The following is a 14431-nucleotide window of genomic DNA, read 5'->3' as shown; positions in this document are numbered from 1 at the left end:
GTGTGACTGTTACATTTTCCCAGAAAACAAAACCTGAAGGACATGGGTTGCGGTTTGAGAACACTGCATATGTACAAGAGGGTGAGGGTAAAATCTTTGGTTTCTAAAAGGCGGCGTGGGAGTAAAACTCCACACAGTCACCCACTGATTCTGTCAAAATACAAAATAACAGACTGATAGAAGAATTGGTCCCAAAACAAAAGTACAGTCCCTGAATAAAGGGGGAAACAAAATAAACAGCTAAAAGAAAAATCACACTTCCAACACACACTCAACTCAGAGTTGAAACAAAAACACAGAAAGCCAACTGAAGGTGTTGACTCTCTGAAGACACACAACCCACTGAGCAGGAGGAGCGGACCTCCCTATAAAACCTCCCAGTCAGCTGATTATCAGCAGCTGAGGAGAACATCACAGCTGCACCAATAGCCCCTGATTAACAAGGAGACCTGGGACCCTGGTTTTGGATCTCTGTGGACCTCAGACTGTAACAGTAACCACACCCTTAACCCTTTGAAACCTGAGCAGATTGTTTTGATTTCTTTCAAAACATGAGGAAAAAAAGTCAAGAAACTGCAAAAAATTAGTAAAGAGTGACAAGAAAATTACCTACAAATTTGTTTTATTAGAAAATTATACCAAAAAGGGAAAAATGTACAGAAAACTATATTTATAAAACAAGTTTTTTTAAGAGATATGACACAGTTTAAATACACTTTTATATATATATATATATGTGTGTGTGTGTGTGTGTGTATAATTTCACTTTTCAGCACTGTTTTTTTGCTAATTTTCAGTTAGTTTTCTTGTAACGTTTTTACTTTTTTTGTGCAAGTTTTTGAGTCATGTGTGCCTCGGGTGCTTGTTGTCTTCTCCTCATGTTTTTGTTTTATCTTTAAAACGGTGTTTTAAAACTTAACATATTTGTGTGCATGTGGCCTGAAAGAAGCTGCAGTAAAAAGCCTGGAAGGGCAGCACAAGAAGAAGAAGGCCAAAATGTAAGTTTAAATTTAAAGTTACAAATAAAAAAAATAATAAAGAAAAAACAGACAATCAGAGCACACTTTACTCTGAGCTGATAACTTAATGGTCTTGAATAAGCTCTGTGCAACATATTCTGCTGTTTAAATTGCACTTACTTCAACATTTCCACTTTTCTGTCGCTGTGACTGCAGAGCAGGAGCCCTAGCGTGCTACCAGTCACAGCTACATTACTTGTCCTTTTTGTCCTCCTCCTGCAGGAGTGTCTGAGGTGTGGATCCATGAAGCAGCAGCAGTCCACACAGAGTCAGAGAGATTCCCACCCACCACAGAGCTGCATGACTCTCTCCAAAAATCAGCCTCCCCATGACGGCCTGAAGACACAAACAGGAGAGATGCAACATGAGTCTGAATGCTTTAACACTAACTTTAACCAGGTGCATTTCTTATCACAGGCTCAGTACTGTTCAAAGTAAAAAACACAGTGCTGTGAGCGTACTGAGGAGATGAAGTTGAATGCAGTGGTGGTGACTGTGGCCCTGGCTGAGGAGGAGCAGTGTCTGAGAGCCTTGGAGAAGAAGGTCCACATGACGGCGTTGCAGGTGAACAGCAGGCCTCCACACAGCAGCCGCAGCGGGATATGGAGCTGCAAAAACACAAAAACATAATTTTGGCTGTGTTCATGCATAAGGCACACATTTTGGCATGATTGTGTATTTTTGTTTAATCTTGGAATTTCTAGCTCAGCTCCTACAATAAGTCTAAAATACACTGTGGAAAATAAATTGTTACATTCATACTGTTAAGTGCAAAAAATGCACTATTGAAACTGTACTTTTCAATCACGCAGGCACAAAAGCATAAAACCATGCACAGTATTATTTCTGGGTGTCATCCTGGGCTTTTGACTTGGAAATTTCAATTTTTAATATTTTCAATATATCTGATGTTGGTTAAGAATTTAACTCAATGAAAGTAGTAAATCATATTAATGTAGAATATTTTTTAAAGCTTGATTATGAAAAGCACATTTTGTTTGCAAGGTGATACAAGTGTGTGATATTAAAGTGGACTCTGAGGGTTATGTGTACATGCAGTGTCTTTCATAAGACCCCTATTGTAGCACACATGAATACTGGGAGAAGCACAGGTCCAACTAATAGCCTGCTGTGGTATCTTCTATCTATCTATCTATCTATCTAGAGTGTGGGATTTAGTGGCATCTAGCAGTGAGGTTGCAAATTGCAACCACAGACTGTAGTAATAATGGACTTAACTTTTGTTGCAATGCTGTGAGTCACCGCTAGATGCCACTAAATCCTACATACCAGACCTTTAACCGCATCGATATAAAACGTCAAATGATATTCCTTTTCTTTGACAGGCGCTGAAGGAAAGAACAATGTTAAGACAAAGACACAGAGAGACAGGTGTTGTGTAAGGACAGTCTCACCCAGTCACAGGCTGCAGTCCCTCCGTGTGTCTCAGTCCAGCCACTGAGTCCGGAAACACATATGTCTCTCAGGTAGTCTGCACCGAGGGACAGCTTGGCGGACAGGGAGGCAGCTGCACCCAGAAAACCCGCGAATATCGCGTAAACAGACCCAGAAATCATGTTTGAGGACTATTACACACATTACCGCCGCTCAGTCCTTTCCGGTAATCCCTGTTGACAGCTGTGTCAAGTTTGAGCTGAAATTAGTAGATATTTTCAAAACAAAAGCGCCTGAAAATGCTACAGAGCCCATTAGCCTAATTGTCACACCAAATCTACTTATTATTTTGATAAAATTAACTTTACCGTTATTAATGATCTTAATAACTACATATGAGTATTTTTATAGCGTCTCCAATATAAACTAGTTACCTCCAACCAACTGCACGATTTTATTTTGAAGACAAAACAATTTTCCGGTGCCGTTTTCTTACTAACTTCATGTTCTGCTATCCACCAATCACAGTAGCTCTTGAAGTCACGTGACTCGAAGCGGCACATCTTAATGACGTGTGTTATGTTTTGGTGAAATACTGTCGCTTAGCGAAAATCCGTTTTAGGCCTGATTTAACGTTATCTACTCCTTTGCAATGAACAAAAATAAGGCGAACAGCGTGTCGTGGGTGAAGCCAGCGGAGCCGTCCTTTCTGAAGAAGTTTAAAAACGATGTTGGTTATAAAGAAGGGCCCACTGTTGATACTAAGGTAACATTATGTGGTGGCTAGTTCCATTTAAGCTAGCAGCACAGAGCCCGTTAGCTAATTTCATTTACATCTTAGCTTTAGCAATCTCTGCTACCAATTTTGTGGTGTCTTTTTTGTGAATTTAAGTTTTAGTCATGAAATATTTTAGTATCAGTGCAACAGGACACGACCTCCACGTCGGACTCATTCATTTTACCCACGTTAGTTCTGGTTATCTGGTAAATAAACGCTCTCTGTGCGGTTCATGTTGCCCTCTCAGCGCCTGGAGATGCCCACCCTGGATGATGACAGCGGCAGTGATCGGGAGGATGAGTTACCTCAGGTTGTGGTTCTGAAAGCAGGAGATCTGAGCGCAGAGGACGTGAAGAAGATCAAGGGCGAAATTCGGACTGGAGGAGGCGCAGAGAAAGGTGACCTGAGAATGTGTTTTTCTTTTGAAAATATGACAAAAAAACAACTGGAACTGACCCTCTATCTATCTATTGATCTATCTATCTAGTTTGCTTGAAAACTGACGGGAACAAATAATTTTCTTTTAACAGATGTATTTAAACAACTTATCATTGCAGCTCCACAGCTGATAAACTCGATCATTTTTACTGAAATGTAAAATTATGTTGTATTTTGTAAAGGCAACAGCAAGAATCTAAAATGAAAACCACTGCCGTTATACAAACTTCGCAAAAAGTGTGTTTTAATGACTCACATGTTTATCTGGTCTTCAGATGATGAAGCTCCTCCTGATGGCAAAATCCTGTTCAAGAAACCAGCCAAGCGCTCCTCGTCAGACAAATTCAAGGGCATCACTGCCACGTCAAGCAAGAAGAAGAAGAGTGACGAAGTGGAGGAGGAGGAGAAGAAAGAGGTGAAGTCTGGAAAGAAAGTAAAAAATAATAGCCTGCTGTCATTTGGAGGGGATGAGGAGGAGGAAGATGAGGACTAGATGTTACTGCTGAAACGTAAGACTGTCATTAACCCCTGCAACAGGGAGGAATCAAAGTGACATTTGAATATTTGAATAGTTTTGGAAAGGACAGTCCCAGTCATTTTGCATGTCAAAGCCCACTGACTACAAATAGCCTAAACTTGATGTTACTAACAACTGTTCCATTCATCTAAGTGCAGCATCGAACTGAATTTTCAGATTTTCAGTTCACTTGAATAACAAATCCATAAGAATTTTCATTACCTGCGTTGTCTTTCTTTCAAAGTTCATTATCACTGTACAGGGACACATTTCCATCTCCACGTGGCGCATTAAAAGACACTCTGACATCCTCAAATTGTGATCATACCAAGCACGATCACAATTGCATCTTGTTTCTAGATCAGTAGAATCAGACAAATATGCATTTTGTATTTATTAACATTAGTTGTATATTTGGCATTAAATGAGTCATGACATTCAAACATGTCTGATACCAGCTGCGTACTGTTGTGGTAAAAACGGCAAAGGTCAAAAATCCAATTTTTATCCTTAGGGACAAAACTGTATTACTGAGCCGTCTGTAGTCCAAAAAACTAATCCTAAAGACAAACACGGAGCACGCAGGGATGTTGCCTTTATTCGAAATGTCAGTGACTCTCAAATGTCAGACACTGCAGTGTGAGACGAGTGCTTCTTATGAATGCATCAACAGGGAGTTTTTCACAGCTTCGAGATGATCTTTGCCAAAAGTTAAAGCAGTGTTCACATGAGTTGTTTACCTACCTCAAAAAAAGTTTCAAAGCCCAGTGAGACATTTTCTGAATTATTGAGGTGTACCATAAAAGCTGATACCAATACTGAAATGAAAGGACAGCCATGAAATACCTTTTGGTCAACAGAAATTTAGGCAATTTGTAGTTAATGGGCTAAAAAATAGTGTGAATTCATAAGTAGCAAACCCTTATTCATCAAACATCTGGTAAGAGAACATCAGCAGTAGTTAGTGACAGAGTTAAAGGGTAGCTGCGGTATTTTTCAAACCTGTTTACCGTCGTTTATATAGACAGTTGTTGAAATTAGACCAGTATTAAGCGACAGGGCTGCAGCCAGCAGCCACAAAACAGACTACAGTGTAACAGTAACTGCCAGTTTACATCCACTAAAAGTGCTTTTTTTTTGCCACTGACATGATTGTTTTCTAAATATATGACAACATTATGGAAAGGTTCCCTACAGAGATAGACCTTTTTGTCAAAGAGTAAGATCATAAAACACAACTCATTCAACAATCATCCACTCTGGTTTGGTTAAAATAAACCTTTAATATAAAAATATTCTATCTGTATACACGCAAAAATTACAGTTATTTTTGGAGTCTGGGGGGATGAATGATATTGATTTCGGGGCTTTTTCTGGTTAAACAAAAGGATCGTACTTTTTAACAAAAAGGTCTGTCTCTGTGGAGTTCTTTCCATAATTTTACAAACTTCTATAATAACCTGAGCCTGTCAGTGGCAGAAACAAACACTTTAAGTGGACGCAAGTTGAAAATGGATAACTGCCCTGAGTGGTTACATTGCAGCCTGTTTAGCTGCTACCAGCTGCAGCAATCTTGCTAAATACTGGACCAATCAAAAAGATTCTTGTCTTCATTTCTCACCAAAACATGTGAAACACAGGTTCCATGCTGAAAAATATCAAAGTTACCCTCCAAGAAGTCAGAGTGCACACTTTGCAGCGTTTTCTGCAGTCACAAACAACGAGAGCGAGGCTGGAGCTGTGCTTTGGCCGTGGTGCTCCTCAAAACACTCTAGCACTCAGTTACATGCAAACTATGCAATTTAATCTGATTACTGGAAAAAAGCAACTCTAGATTAAAAAGTGAGAGATTGATTGCTGGTTGTTAAATTATTATTTTTGCCTAATTTTACATGAGCCAGTTGTCAGTTACCTGGTTGATTGCAATTAATTCAGCAGTTATTTGCAACGTCCTTTTTTTAAAAAAGGAAATTAAGAGGAAAAAAATGAACACAATTTTTAATGTTTGTCAAAAAAAAAAAAAAAAACATTTTTCTGATTAAATCCAAACAGTGACAAACTTTCCTGTGCTCTTGGTGCCTTCCACTTTAGGAAACAATAAAGCAATCTTTTCCATCCAAAAAGGACCTTTTAAGACCACAGTTACAAGCCATTTACCTCCTAGTCACAGCAGCTCCTTGTGACTCGATATTGCTCTCCACTTCCTGATAACACACAACACGTTAACATTGTTGTCATCAGCAGGTCAAACATCTGCTTCTCAAACACATTATGATCAGTCTGCTGCTTTGGACCCTCGACTCCTGTTTAATTGTATCTCTCTGTGGCGTTATCAGAACTGTACGTGTGTTTTCAAGTGGTGTGCTCATTGTTTTTAATACATTCAACATGATATTGAATGTATGGACATTTTCTAGCTTCGACAAAGGAGCTGTAACAGTTTATGTAGAAACCATGCATTCTTGTCAATGCAATGATATGATTTTTTTTTTAAATGTGGATTTGTTTTTGTGTGTCTTTTTAGAGAATGGTCTTAGCTGTAACATTTGAAGTATAAAACATTAAATCAAATCTGTACAACATCCAGTAATGTACACTTTGGTGTTTTCAGTGTGTGTGTGTGTGTGTGTGTGAGAGAGAGAGGCAGTGGTGCTAGGTAAGTTAGCAGTTGATATACACTATTTACGACTGATTACTCGTTATGTGAAAAAAAAACAGAAAAACTTTGCTTATTTCAAACAATACAAAATGCATTTTTCCTCAGTCAAAGCTAAAGCAACATATTACAGATACTGTGACAGCATTTCATAGCCTATCCATAAGTCACTTAAATTTCACTTGTTCGATTAATCGATTGTTGAGAAATTGTTACCAGCCCCAAGTAGAAAGAAAATAGTTCCTACATGAAACCGCTCACAACACGGTGTGTGGATTATGATTTCTGGAAAGAGACATTGCTGTTGAGTTTTAAAAGACAAAAAGTAAACATTATTTCAACCTCTTTATTCAAAAAGGCATGTTTCATTCTCACACCTGCATCCAGATCATTACAATTGATGGAAGAAACCTTGACTTAAAAATCAAAAACCAAACTAAATCATTGCATTCGTGATAGGACACTGCCCTTTGCTTTCGTCATCGCAGCCTCCGTCCACGGAATAAATACACTCACTGACTCACTGAGCTCTGGGAAAACCAGCTTTTATTTCTCTAAGGCCAATGCTGTCCTCTCCACCTGGCTTTGCTCAAGTTGGCGTTTTCCTGATTTAAAAACCTCACGACTCAAGTAGGATGGCTTTTGCTTCTTGGAAAATCTTCAAGAAACAAGAAAAAAGAGGAGTAAATTATAGGGAACGTTTGTTTCGCAGAAGGAATGAAAATGTGTCAGATCATAACAGATCACATGTGCTGAAGGAAAGCCTCTTTATGCCACTGGTTGTGTGACAGAATGAAAATAAGGGCTTTTTAAAGGTTTTGTTTTTTTTTAAAGGTCCAGTGTGTGGAATTTAGGGGCACCTATTGGCAGAAATGGTATATAGTATTTTAGTTTTCATTAGTGTATAATCACCTGGAAATAATAATTATTGTGTTTTCGTTACTTAAAATGAGCTATTTATACCTACATACAGAGTGGGTCCTTTTCCAGAGTCTGCCATGTTGTTTCTACAGCAGCCCAGAAGGGACAAACCTAACACTGGCTCCACATAGGGCCATTTCAGTTCTGCAACCTCACCGCTAAATGCCACTAAACCCTCCACACTGCAGCTTTGAAGACGTGAGTATTCAGGAGGGGTGGAGGATCAGGAGAAAGACATGATCTGGTTTATGCAGCATTATAGGAAATGTAGGATCCAGTGTTTCCGGAGCTTAACTAAATTAAAAAATCAAAATATCTCACCATGTGCTGCTCAGATTTGGACAATTCCTTTTTTTAATGTGTATTTTGTTACACACACTACATGGAAGTGCAGGATGAAATTACTGGAGTACCTCTTCATCACTTTGAGTGCAGAGGAAACGTGAGCACACGACGCAAGTACAGTAGATTAAAGATGAACCAGGAAGCAAGAAGGTAAACTGGGACTGATGTTAGCAACTGGGGTAATAATTTAACTGTTTCATTGGTTTTCTCTGAAGACTTCTTTAAAATGAGTCTGACTGTGAGACTTCTGATGTTTCTTGGTCAGTCTGACTTCTTTTTTACTGATGCAGCTGAGTTCTGAAGTCTCAGCAATTAACCTGGTGAGTAAAATGTAATTTTTACTGATAGAAACTATGAAAAAGGTTGTGATAATAGGAAAGTATCCTTTGAGTAGCCTGTACTGTGCATGCAGCACTATGAGGTTGTAGAGCTGCAACAATTGATCAATTAACCTATTAGTCAATCAAAAGAAAATTATTTTAACTATTTTAATAATGGATTAATAGTTTCAGTTATTTTTCAAGCAAATATGTGAAACATTTGCTACTTTTCTTTGTCATTTATAATAGTAAATGAAGAATCTTTGGACTGCTGGTTGGACAAAAAGAAAATCTTGTGCGTCACTTTGGGCTCTGTAAAATTGCGATTTTTCAATCTTTTTCAACATTTAATAAACTTAAATATCTGGCTGGTGAAAATAATAGTTGGTTGCAGTCCACTGAGGTTGTATGAAGAGCAATGGCTTTTCCTAGTTGGCGCGTGTGTGTACATGCGTGCTCCTGTGTGTTATCGGGAGAATTAAAGCAAATGGAACAATTAAAAGACAAGTATGTTCCAGTGGATTTCCAAAAGCATCTGAGCACAAAAGCTGCTGCATAAAACTCAAAAAAATATTCAGATTTCTCTTCTTTCCCATTGAATTGAATATCTATGAAGGATTTAACAAACCCCATAAAGGAGTTGTGTCATCCTAAAATCGCTCTTTGCCTGAATTTGAGCGGGTGTCGGGTTTGGGCGCTGACTTGAGGACACGGCAGAGCAGTGGTCTGTTTTCTGAAGGCTCCTCTACACAGTTGGTATTTCTATCTGAATGATGCGATGCTTCCAGACTGAGTCCCTCACTCAGGACAGCTAATCTCTCTCGCTCTCTCTGTCTCCCATCACATTCAAGTACAAAAAGAAAAGCGGGTCAAAGGTCACAGTTCCTCAGGTTAAAACCAGTGTGGGGAGGATCTCGGACAAGCCAACATCTCCCTTTCTCGGCCTCTTTGACCCCCGTTATCGGGGTCAAAGGTCAGCTGGGGTTCGACACATTCTGTTAGGTGATGGTAACATTTCCAGCCTGGACCTCCAGGTGAGGACGCGCGGGATGACGGGGTCTGGAGAACCTCTGCTGTTCCTTACTCGTCTCAATTGGTGGATTTACTGTTGCTGCTTGTTTTTGTTGAAAGTTTTGTGTTTAAGATTTTTCTTGTCTCCCGTCCACAGTGGTGTTCTGTTGGTGGTGAACTTCCTATAAAGATTTCTTGGTCAGTTTCTTGCCCTTCTTGAGGCTAAGCTTGTTCTTGATGTATCCGCGCTTCCTCTTGGCTGTCTGCAGAGGAGAAACAGGACCAAAGACACAGCTGAGTACAAATCATGTCTAGCTTTGACATTCTTCAGTTACCATGTCGGTTTCAGAAGGCGATAAGTCTGTATATGTTTATGTCACACTGATTTTCTGTTGATTTCTACTGACATCTCAAGGACATCAGTTATGGGGAAGACACGGGACATGCCTGCACTTTTTCCAAAAGGCAGTATCAGAGCCCTTCAGTTTTTACATATATTTAAAAAAAACAAACAATCATTATATTTAAAACAAAAACCCAACCAAAAAACAGGAGAAATCTTGCACACACTAGGCCATCAAAAAAGGGTTAATACCTGAAGAAAATGCCTGTATAAATGTAGCTGATTTTAATATTCCATCCCAGTATGGTGACAACGGGTTTTTGGAGTGGTGTTTGTATCTTATGACTTGTAGCAAATTACACTGAGAATGAATGAAGAGTAAGGACATATATAAATATAATAACTTAAAGCTAAAAGTGGTTTTATTCTGTGCTATTTTGCCTATAGGGTGAGTCTATACACTGATGAATTTCTACCTCACTGTCTGCTGTATATTGCTGCATAAAAGATTTTCGTTATGACCATCAAAATAATGAAAAAAACACAATCTTGTTTTGTTTTACACTGCTGGGGGTATTTGAAACAGCCAACATGCTTTCTATATAAAAAACACCTTAAAAAGATTATGTTTTTCTAAGGAGAGTCTAAAAGTCTGTTAATGGGTAAAAATTAATGGTGAAAATAACATTAAAAGTTTAAAAATACAAGTCTGATCTGCAGTGGGTCCTACTGCATGAATCTTTTGGTGTGTTTGGTGATTTTGGGGTTCATAATATCGTAAAAGTTGTCTTTTCCTGGTTTTAACAGCTGCAAGACTGTTCTCGCTGTTCTAATATTTGACTTTAACCACTAAAGTCATTATATTAATTATCAAAAATCCCAGCGTGTAAATACTTGGTGACAACACAAAAAGTCAACGCCACAATATCGTGGTAATATCGATATAGAGGTATTTGGTCAAAATACATTTCCCAGCCTTAGACAGATCCTAATTTCAGGTTGTTAGTTTCTTGTCTATTATCAAGTAACACAAGGCGGCAGGCTTCAATAACAGATCGTTAAGGTTAAATATCAGCTGTACAACACCAGTCTGGGAGGAGCTCAGGCAATATAACTGTAAAAACTGTAAACACGTCTGCATTTGATTAGAGATCGTTATCCAATCATATCTGAATAATGTATTAGGTTACATCCGACGCCCGACAGTGCAAAAACACCCAGTTAACTTGTGTGTATACTCCAAATGAAATCCAATTGTGTTGTCATACGTAAAAGTTCGTGCTGTGGCTAAAGGAAGCACCATGTTAGGCTTTGATCGTCACAGTGCTGGCTTGCAGAGAAATGCCAACTTGTCAACAGTGTCATGGGGTTGGCTTTAAGCTTTCAATTTTGTTTGAAACTGGTTGTTTTGATAAACGTCTGAGTCGCTCTCATCACTACTTACAAGCAGCGTGATCTCGTTGGATACCATAAAAACGTACAGTAGATGAAGAGCACCCCAGCTTACCTTTTTGGAGGTGTACTTCTGCTTGGTGGTGTCAGTGCCTCGCAGTTTGTGCTCTACCCGGTCTCTGTTCTCCAGCTTTTTCACCTTATAAATCCTGACCAACCAGTGCTCTGACGTGAACGCCTCCTCCAGGTGCTTCAGCTTTATGTCCTTGTTGCCGATCTCAGCGTTGCGTGTTCGGTCGAAACCTGGTGGCGTCCGGAAGTCCAGCTGAACAGAAATGCACGAAGGAGAAGTTGTTTATATCTAAATCCTATTTGTCTATTTTAAAACACTATTAAGCTCAGTTCAATAACATACCTGCATTTCTCCAAAGCGGTAGTAAGACATTTTGTACATAAGGCAGTTGAGGAGGGTTGGGGAGCCGGCTTTGTCCACTCTGAACTCTCCCTGTGGGGTGAAGTAGTCACTTTCCTGTGTTGAGAGGCAAAGATGGGGAGACAGATGGAGAGGGAAATAAGAAAACTCGCACACACTTTGATCCAAGATCTCATTTGATTTTGTAGCCAAACAACTTGGCACGCTTGGTTACAGATCCTTGATTTCCCTCAGCACTTCCCTCCCTCAGAGAGCACATCAAACATTCACATGATTTCCACTTTGGAGGCATCGACCATCTCTGCTATCAATATTTAACAGCGTTAGTACACTCACCTTCTTTTATCTTTCTACTGAGACAAGTTAACTCACTAAAGTGATGGAGATACAGAGCGTGTGCGTGTGCGTGTGCGTGTGTGTGTGTGTGTGTAACGATTCTCTCACCCTGATGTCTCTGGGGTGCTCCCCCTCTGCGATGCGCACCATCCACAGGAACTTGTTGATGTCGTCGCCCGAGTAGCCAATCACCCCTCCAAAGATGATCAGGACGTAGTCGACGTCCAGTGACCTCATGATTTCATATGCTGCGCTCTCATTGGACGACATGGCTTTGCCCACCTGTTGGAATAAAGACAATTTATTTCTATTCAACAGAACTCATTGAACAAACTACATGAAAATTGAAGAAGCACTCCACTGACTTTACAAAAAACATTCAGTTAAGTCATGCTCAGCCCGTGAAAACAGCTAAGGAACTAAGCAGAAGTTTGTCAAGTCTGAGAAAATAACCCTGATGATGTCATCATGATGGAGTTATCTCTATCTGGGGTTCCTTAAGAGTCTTGGAGCGTTTAGTAAATTAAAGAAAGTATACATGATTTAAGAGGAGTTTGTATGTTCAAGAAACAGTGAGGACTATTATTATATTATACTTATTATAGTTATATGACAGTCAAAGGTGTTAATTCATGGAGCAGCTGTAGTGTGGAATTGAAAACATCAAGGACATTTAAACGCATTTAAACATGTTTTTAAAAACAACATATTGAAGGGATATGAGCTGGTAGAACAGAGAGGAAAATGGGCACCGAAAGATATGAAACGACAGACAGGCTGCTACTGCTCTGATAGTGTGACTTTGTTTTCTGTATTGATGAGTTTCTTTTTTCTGTCATAGGTGTGTGCGTGTATTTGTTTTTTCCGATAGATCTGTTCTTATTTTTTGTCTTTATTCCTGTTTGATTAGATCAAGGTATGTATGGTGAATACAAAAAATTGGGAATATTGATACTTAAAATTAACTTTTTTTATTAAACTGAAACAAAGGGTAGGATTTGACAATTATTCACTTCCTCCTACTCCTTTTTGGACATGAAATGCTTGCGTATGTTTACTGGATATGTCCGAGGGGCATTCTGCTGTTGTTTTTCTTGCTTATATCTTTATTTTCTTCTCCTATTTTATTTAGTGTGTTTGAAATAAACATCTAACTAGCTAATCTTATTTTCATGGAACTGTATTAATCACTGGAGAACCAGACATACAGTATGAAGGCACACCAAGTCTGCGCTGTCATATTTGTGGGTTTGTGAGATCCCACTTTCACTGATGTGCACAGCAGAGCGGTCATTGAGCGTTCTGTCCACTTGTTGGTACAATATACCAAAGCAAAAAAAGAAAGTCAATCAACACTCTGATTACAACATATTGGATGAGAAAAACTCACCAAGGAGCTGTTAAATTCTGTAACCATGGAGAATGAAGGCAAGAGAAGTCAAAAGTGGTAAGAAAAACATAGGAAAAAATAAGGCTATAACAAAAGCAGGCATTAATATTCACAGGGATCAATGCCAAATTATGTTTCAAGTAGTTATAATGGACATATTTATGATAATTATCACATAACGTGAAAATGAAACCTAAAAAAATGTCTTAAATTATTTTAAAAACATGGGGAGCAATGAGCAACAAAAGAAAAAAGGCCCAAAAAAATTCTACAAGTACTCATTTCTTGCAATTTGTGGACCATTTCTTACCAAGTTGCTTATTTCCTTTCCCCCATGTTCAAAGAAATCAGACCAGGTTTACAGACCTTTCAAGTGAGTGGCCAAAAACTGAGCTAAAAGACACTGAATATTGGACTTTTAAGATTGACATAATTGAATGTGAGAATGTAGAGGTCGAGATATTTGTCTGATGTATGTGTGCAAATTTCCAGGTGGGCTGTGATGTATTAAGGGAACACTGCCTGCAGGTTTGTGTGGGTATATATCTGATTATTTTTTGATTTTGCAGCATAGGGTGAATGGGATTCAAGCCTTTTAAAGACTTTTTTAATGTCACTTAGAAAGATATTTACGACCAATTTTACAGTGGCCAATATTAAAGGAAACAAAAAAACATGTACTGACATTAATTATTTAATATTAGGGGGAATTTAATTTTATTTTTCAAATATTTACAATACAAAATATGAATCTTTGTTGATGTTAATACGGGAGACATTCTGTAAATTTGTATTATTATTTGTAGTATTAAAGACTGATTTAACACATTTTAATGCCCATCAACTTGCCTGCCTTATTTCTTAGATTTAAGTATTAAACACCTTTTACGACTTTTAAAGGATCGCCAGGGACTCTTTAAATGAGGCCTGAGGTATTTTTATTAAAGGTATGTTAGGGAAGAAGTCACTCCCTCCCTAACACAAAGCAGCCTATGTGCAGCTTCTTTTGATTCTGCGTTTGAGGATGGAGGTTTGGTGGGGATTTTTTTGTGAAGACATCATCAGGCTTATTTTCTCAGACATGAAAAAACTCCTCAAGGCAACAGAAGATATTATGTACCTCTTTTCACAGACTAT

At 38.7% G+C, this 14431-nt stretch overlaps 3 protein-coding genes across 3 annotated transcripts in view; 1 reads left to right on the top strand and 2 right to left on the bottom strand.

Annotated features, from left to right (window-relative positions):
* Positions 1 to 764: 764 nt before the first annotated feature.
* tmem42a (transmembrane protein 42a) lies at positions 765 to 2661 on the bottom strand. Its single transcript, XM_042490754.1, has 3 exons — positions 2435 to 2661; positions 1481 to 1627; positions 765 to 1355 (listed from the first exon to the last, which is right to left on the bottom strand). The coding sequence occupies exons 1-3, from the start codon at positions 2594 to 2596 to the stop codon at positions 1212 to 1214; spliced, it is 453 nt and encodes a 150-aa protein (XP_042346688.1). The 5' UTR covers positions 2597 to 2661; the 3' UTR covers positions 765 to 1211.
* Positions 2662 to 2982: 321 nt separating this feature from the next.
* On the top strand, positions 2983 to 7527 carry kiaa1143 (KIAA1143 ortholog). The gene is made up of 3 exons (XM_042490386.1): positions 2983 to 3180; positions 3440 to 3590; positions 3906 to 7527. The coding sequence occupies exons 1-3, from the start codon at positions 3067 to 3069 to the stop codon at positions 4121 to 4123; spliced, it is 483 nt and encodes a 160-aa protein (XP_042346320.1). The 5' UTR covers positions 2983 to 3066; the 3' UTR covers positions 4124 to 7527.
* Positions 7136 to 14431, bottom strand: part of LOC121945994 (dolichyl-diphosphooligosaccharide--protein glycosyltransferase subunit STT3B-like) — a 74269-nt gene continuing 66973 nt past the window's right edge. The window contains exons 13-16 of the mRNA XM_042490385.1: positions 12013 to 12186; positions 11551 to 11664; positions 11251 to 11460; positions 7136 to 9663 (exon numbers count right to left, since the gene is read on the bottom strand). Of these exons, the coding sequence (XP_042346319.1) occupies positions 9583 to 9663; positions 11251 to 11460; positions 11551 to 11664; positions 12013 to 12186 (579 nt within the window). The 3' untranslated portion in view covers positions 7136 to 9582. The remainder of the gene's footprint in view (positions 9664 to 11250; positions 11461 to 11550; positions 11665 to 12012; positions 12187 to 14431) is intronic.

The sequence above is a fragment of the Plectropomus leopardus genome, chromosome 7, assembly GCF_008729295.1.
Source record: "Plectropomus leopardus isolate mb chromosome 7, YSFRI_Pleo_2.0, whole genome shotgun sequence".
Classification (NCBI taxonomy): domain Eukaryota; kingdom Metazoa; phylum Chordata; class Actinopteri; order Perciformes; family Serranidae; genus Plectropomus; species Plectropomus leopardus.
This window is presented reverse-complemented; position numbering and strand designations above follow the sequence as displayed.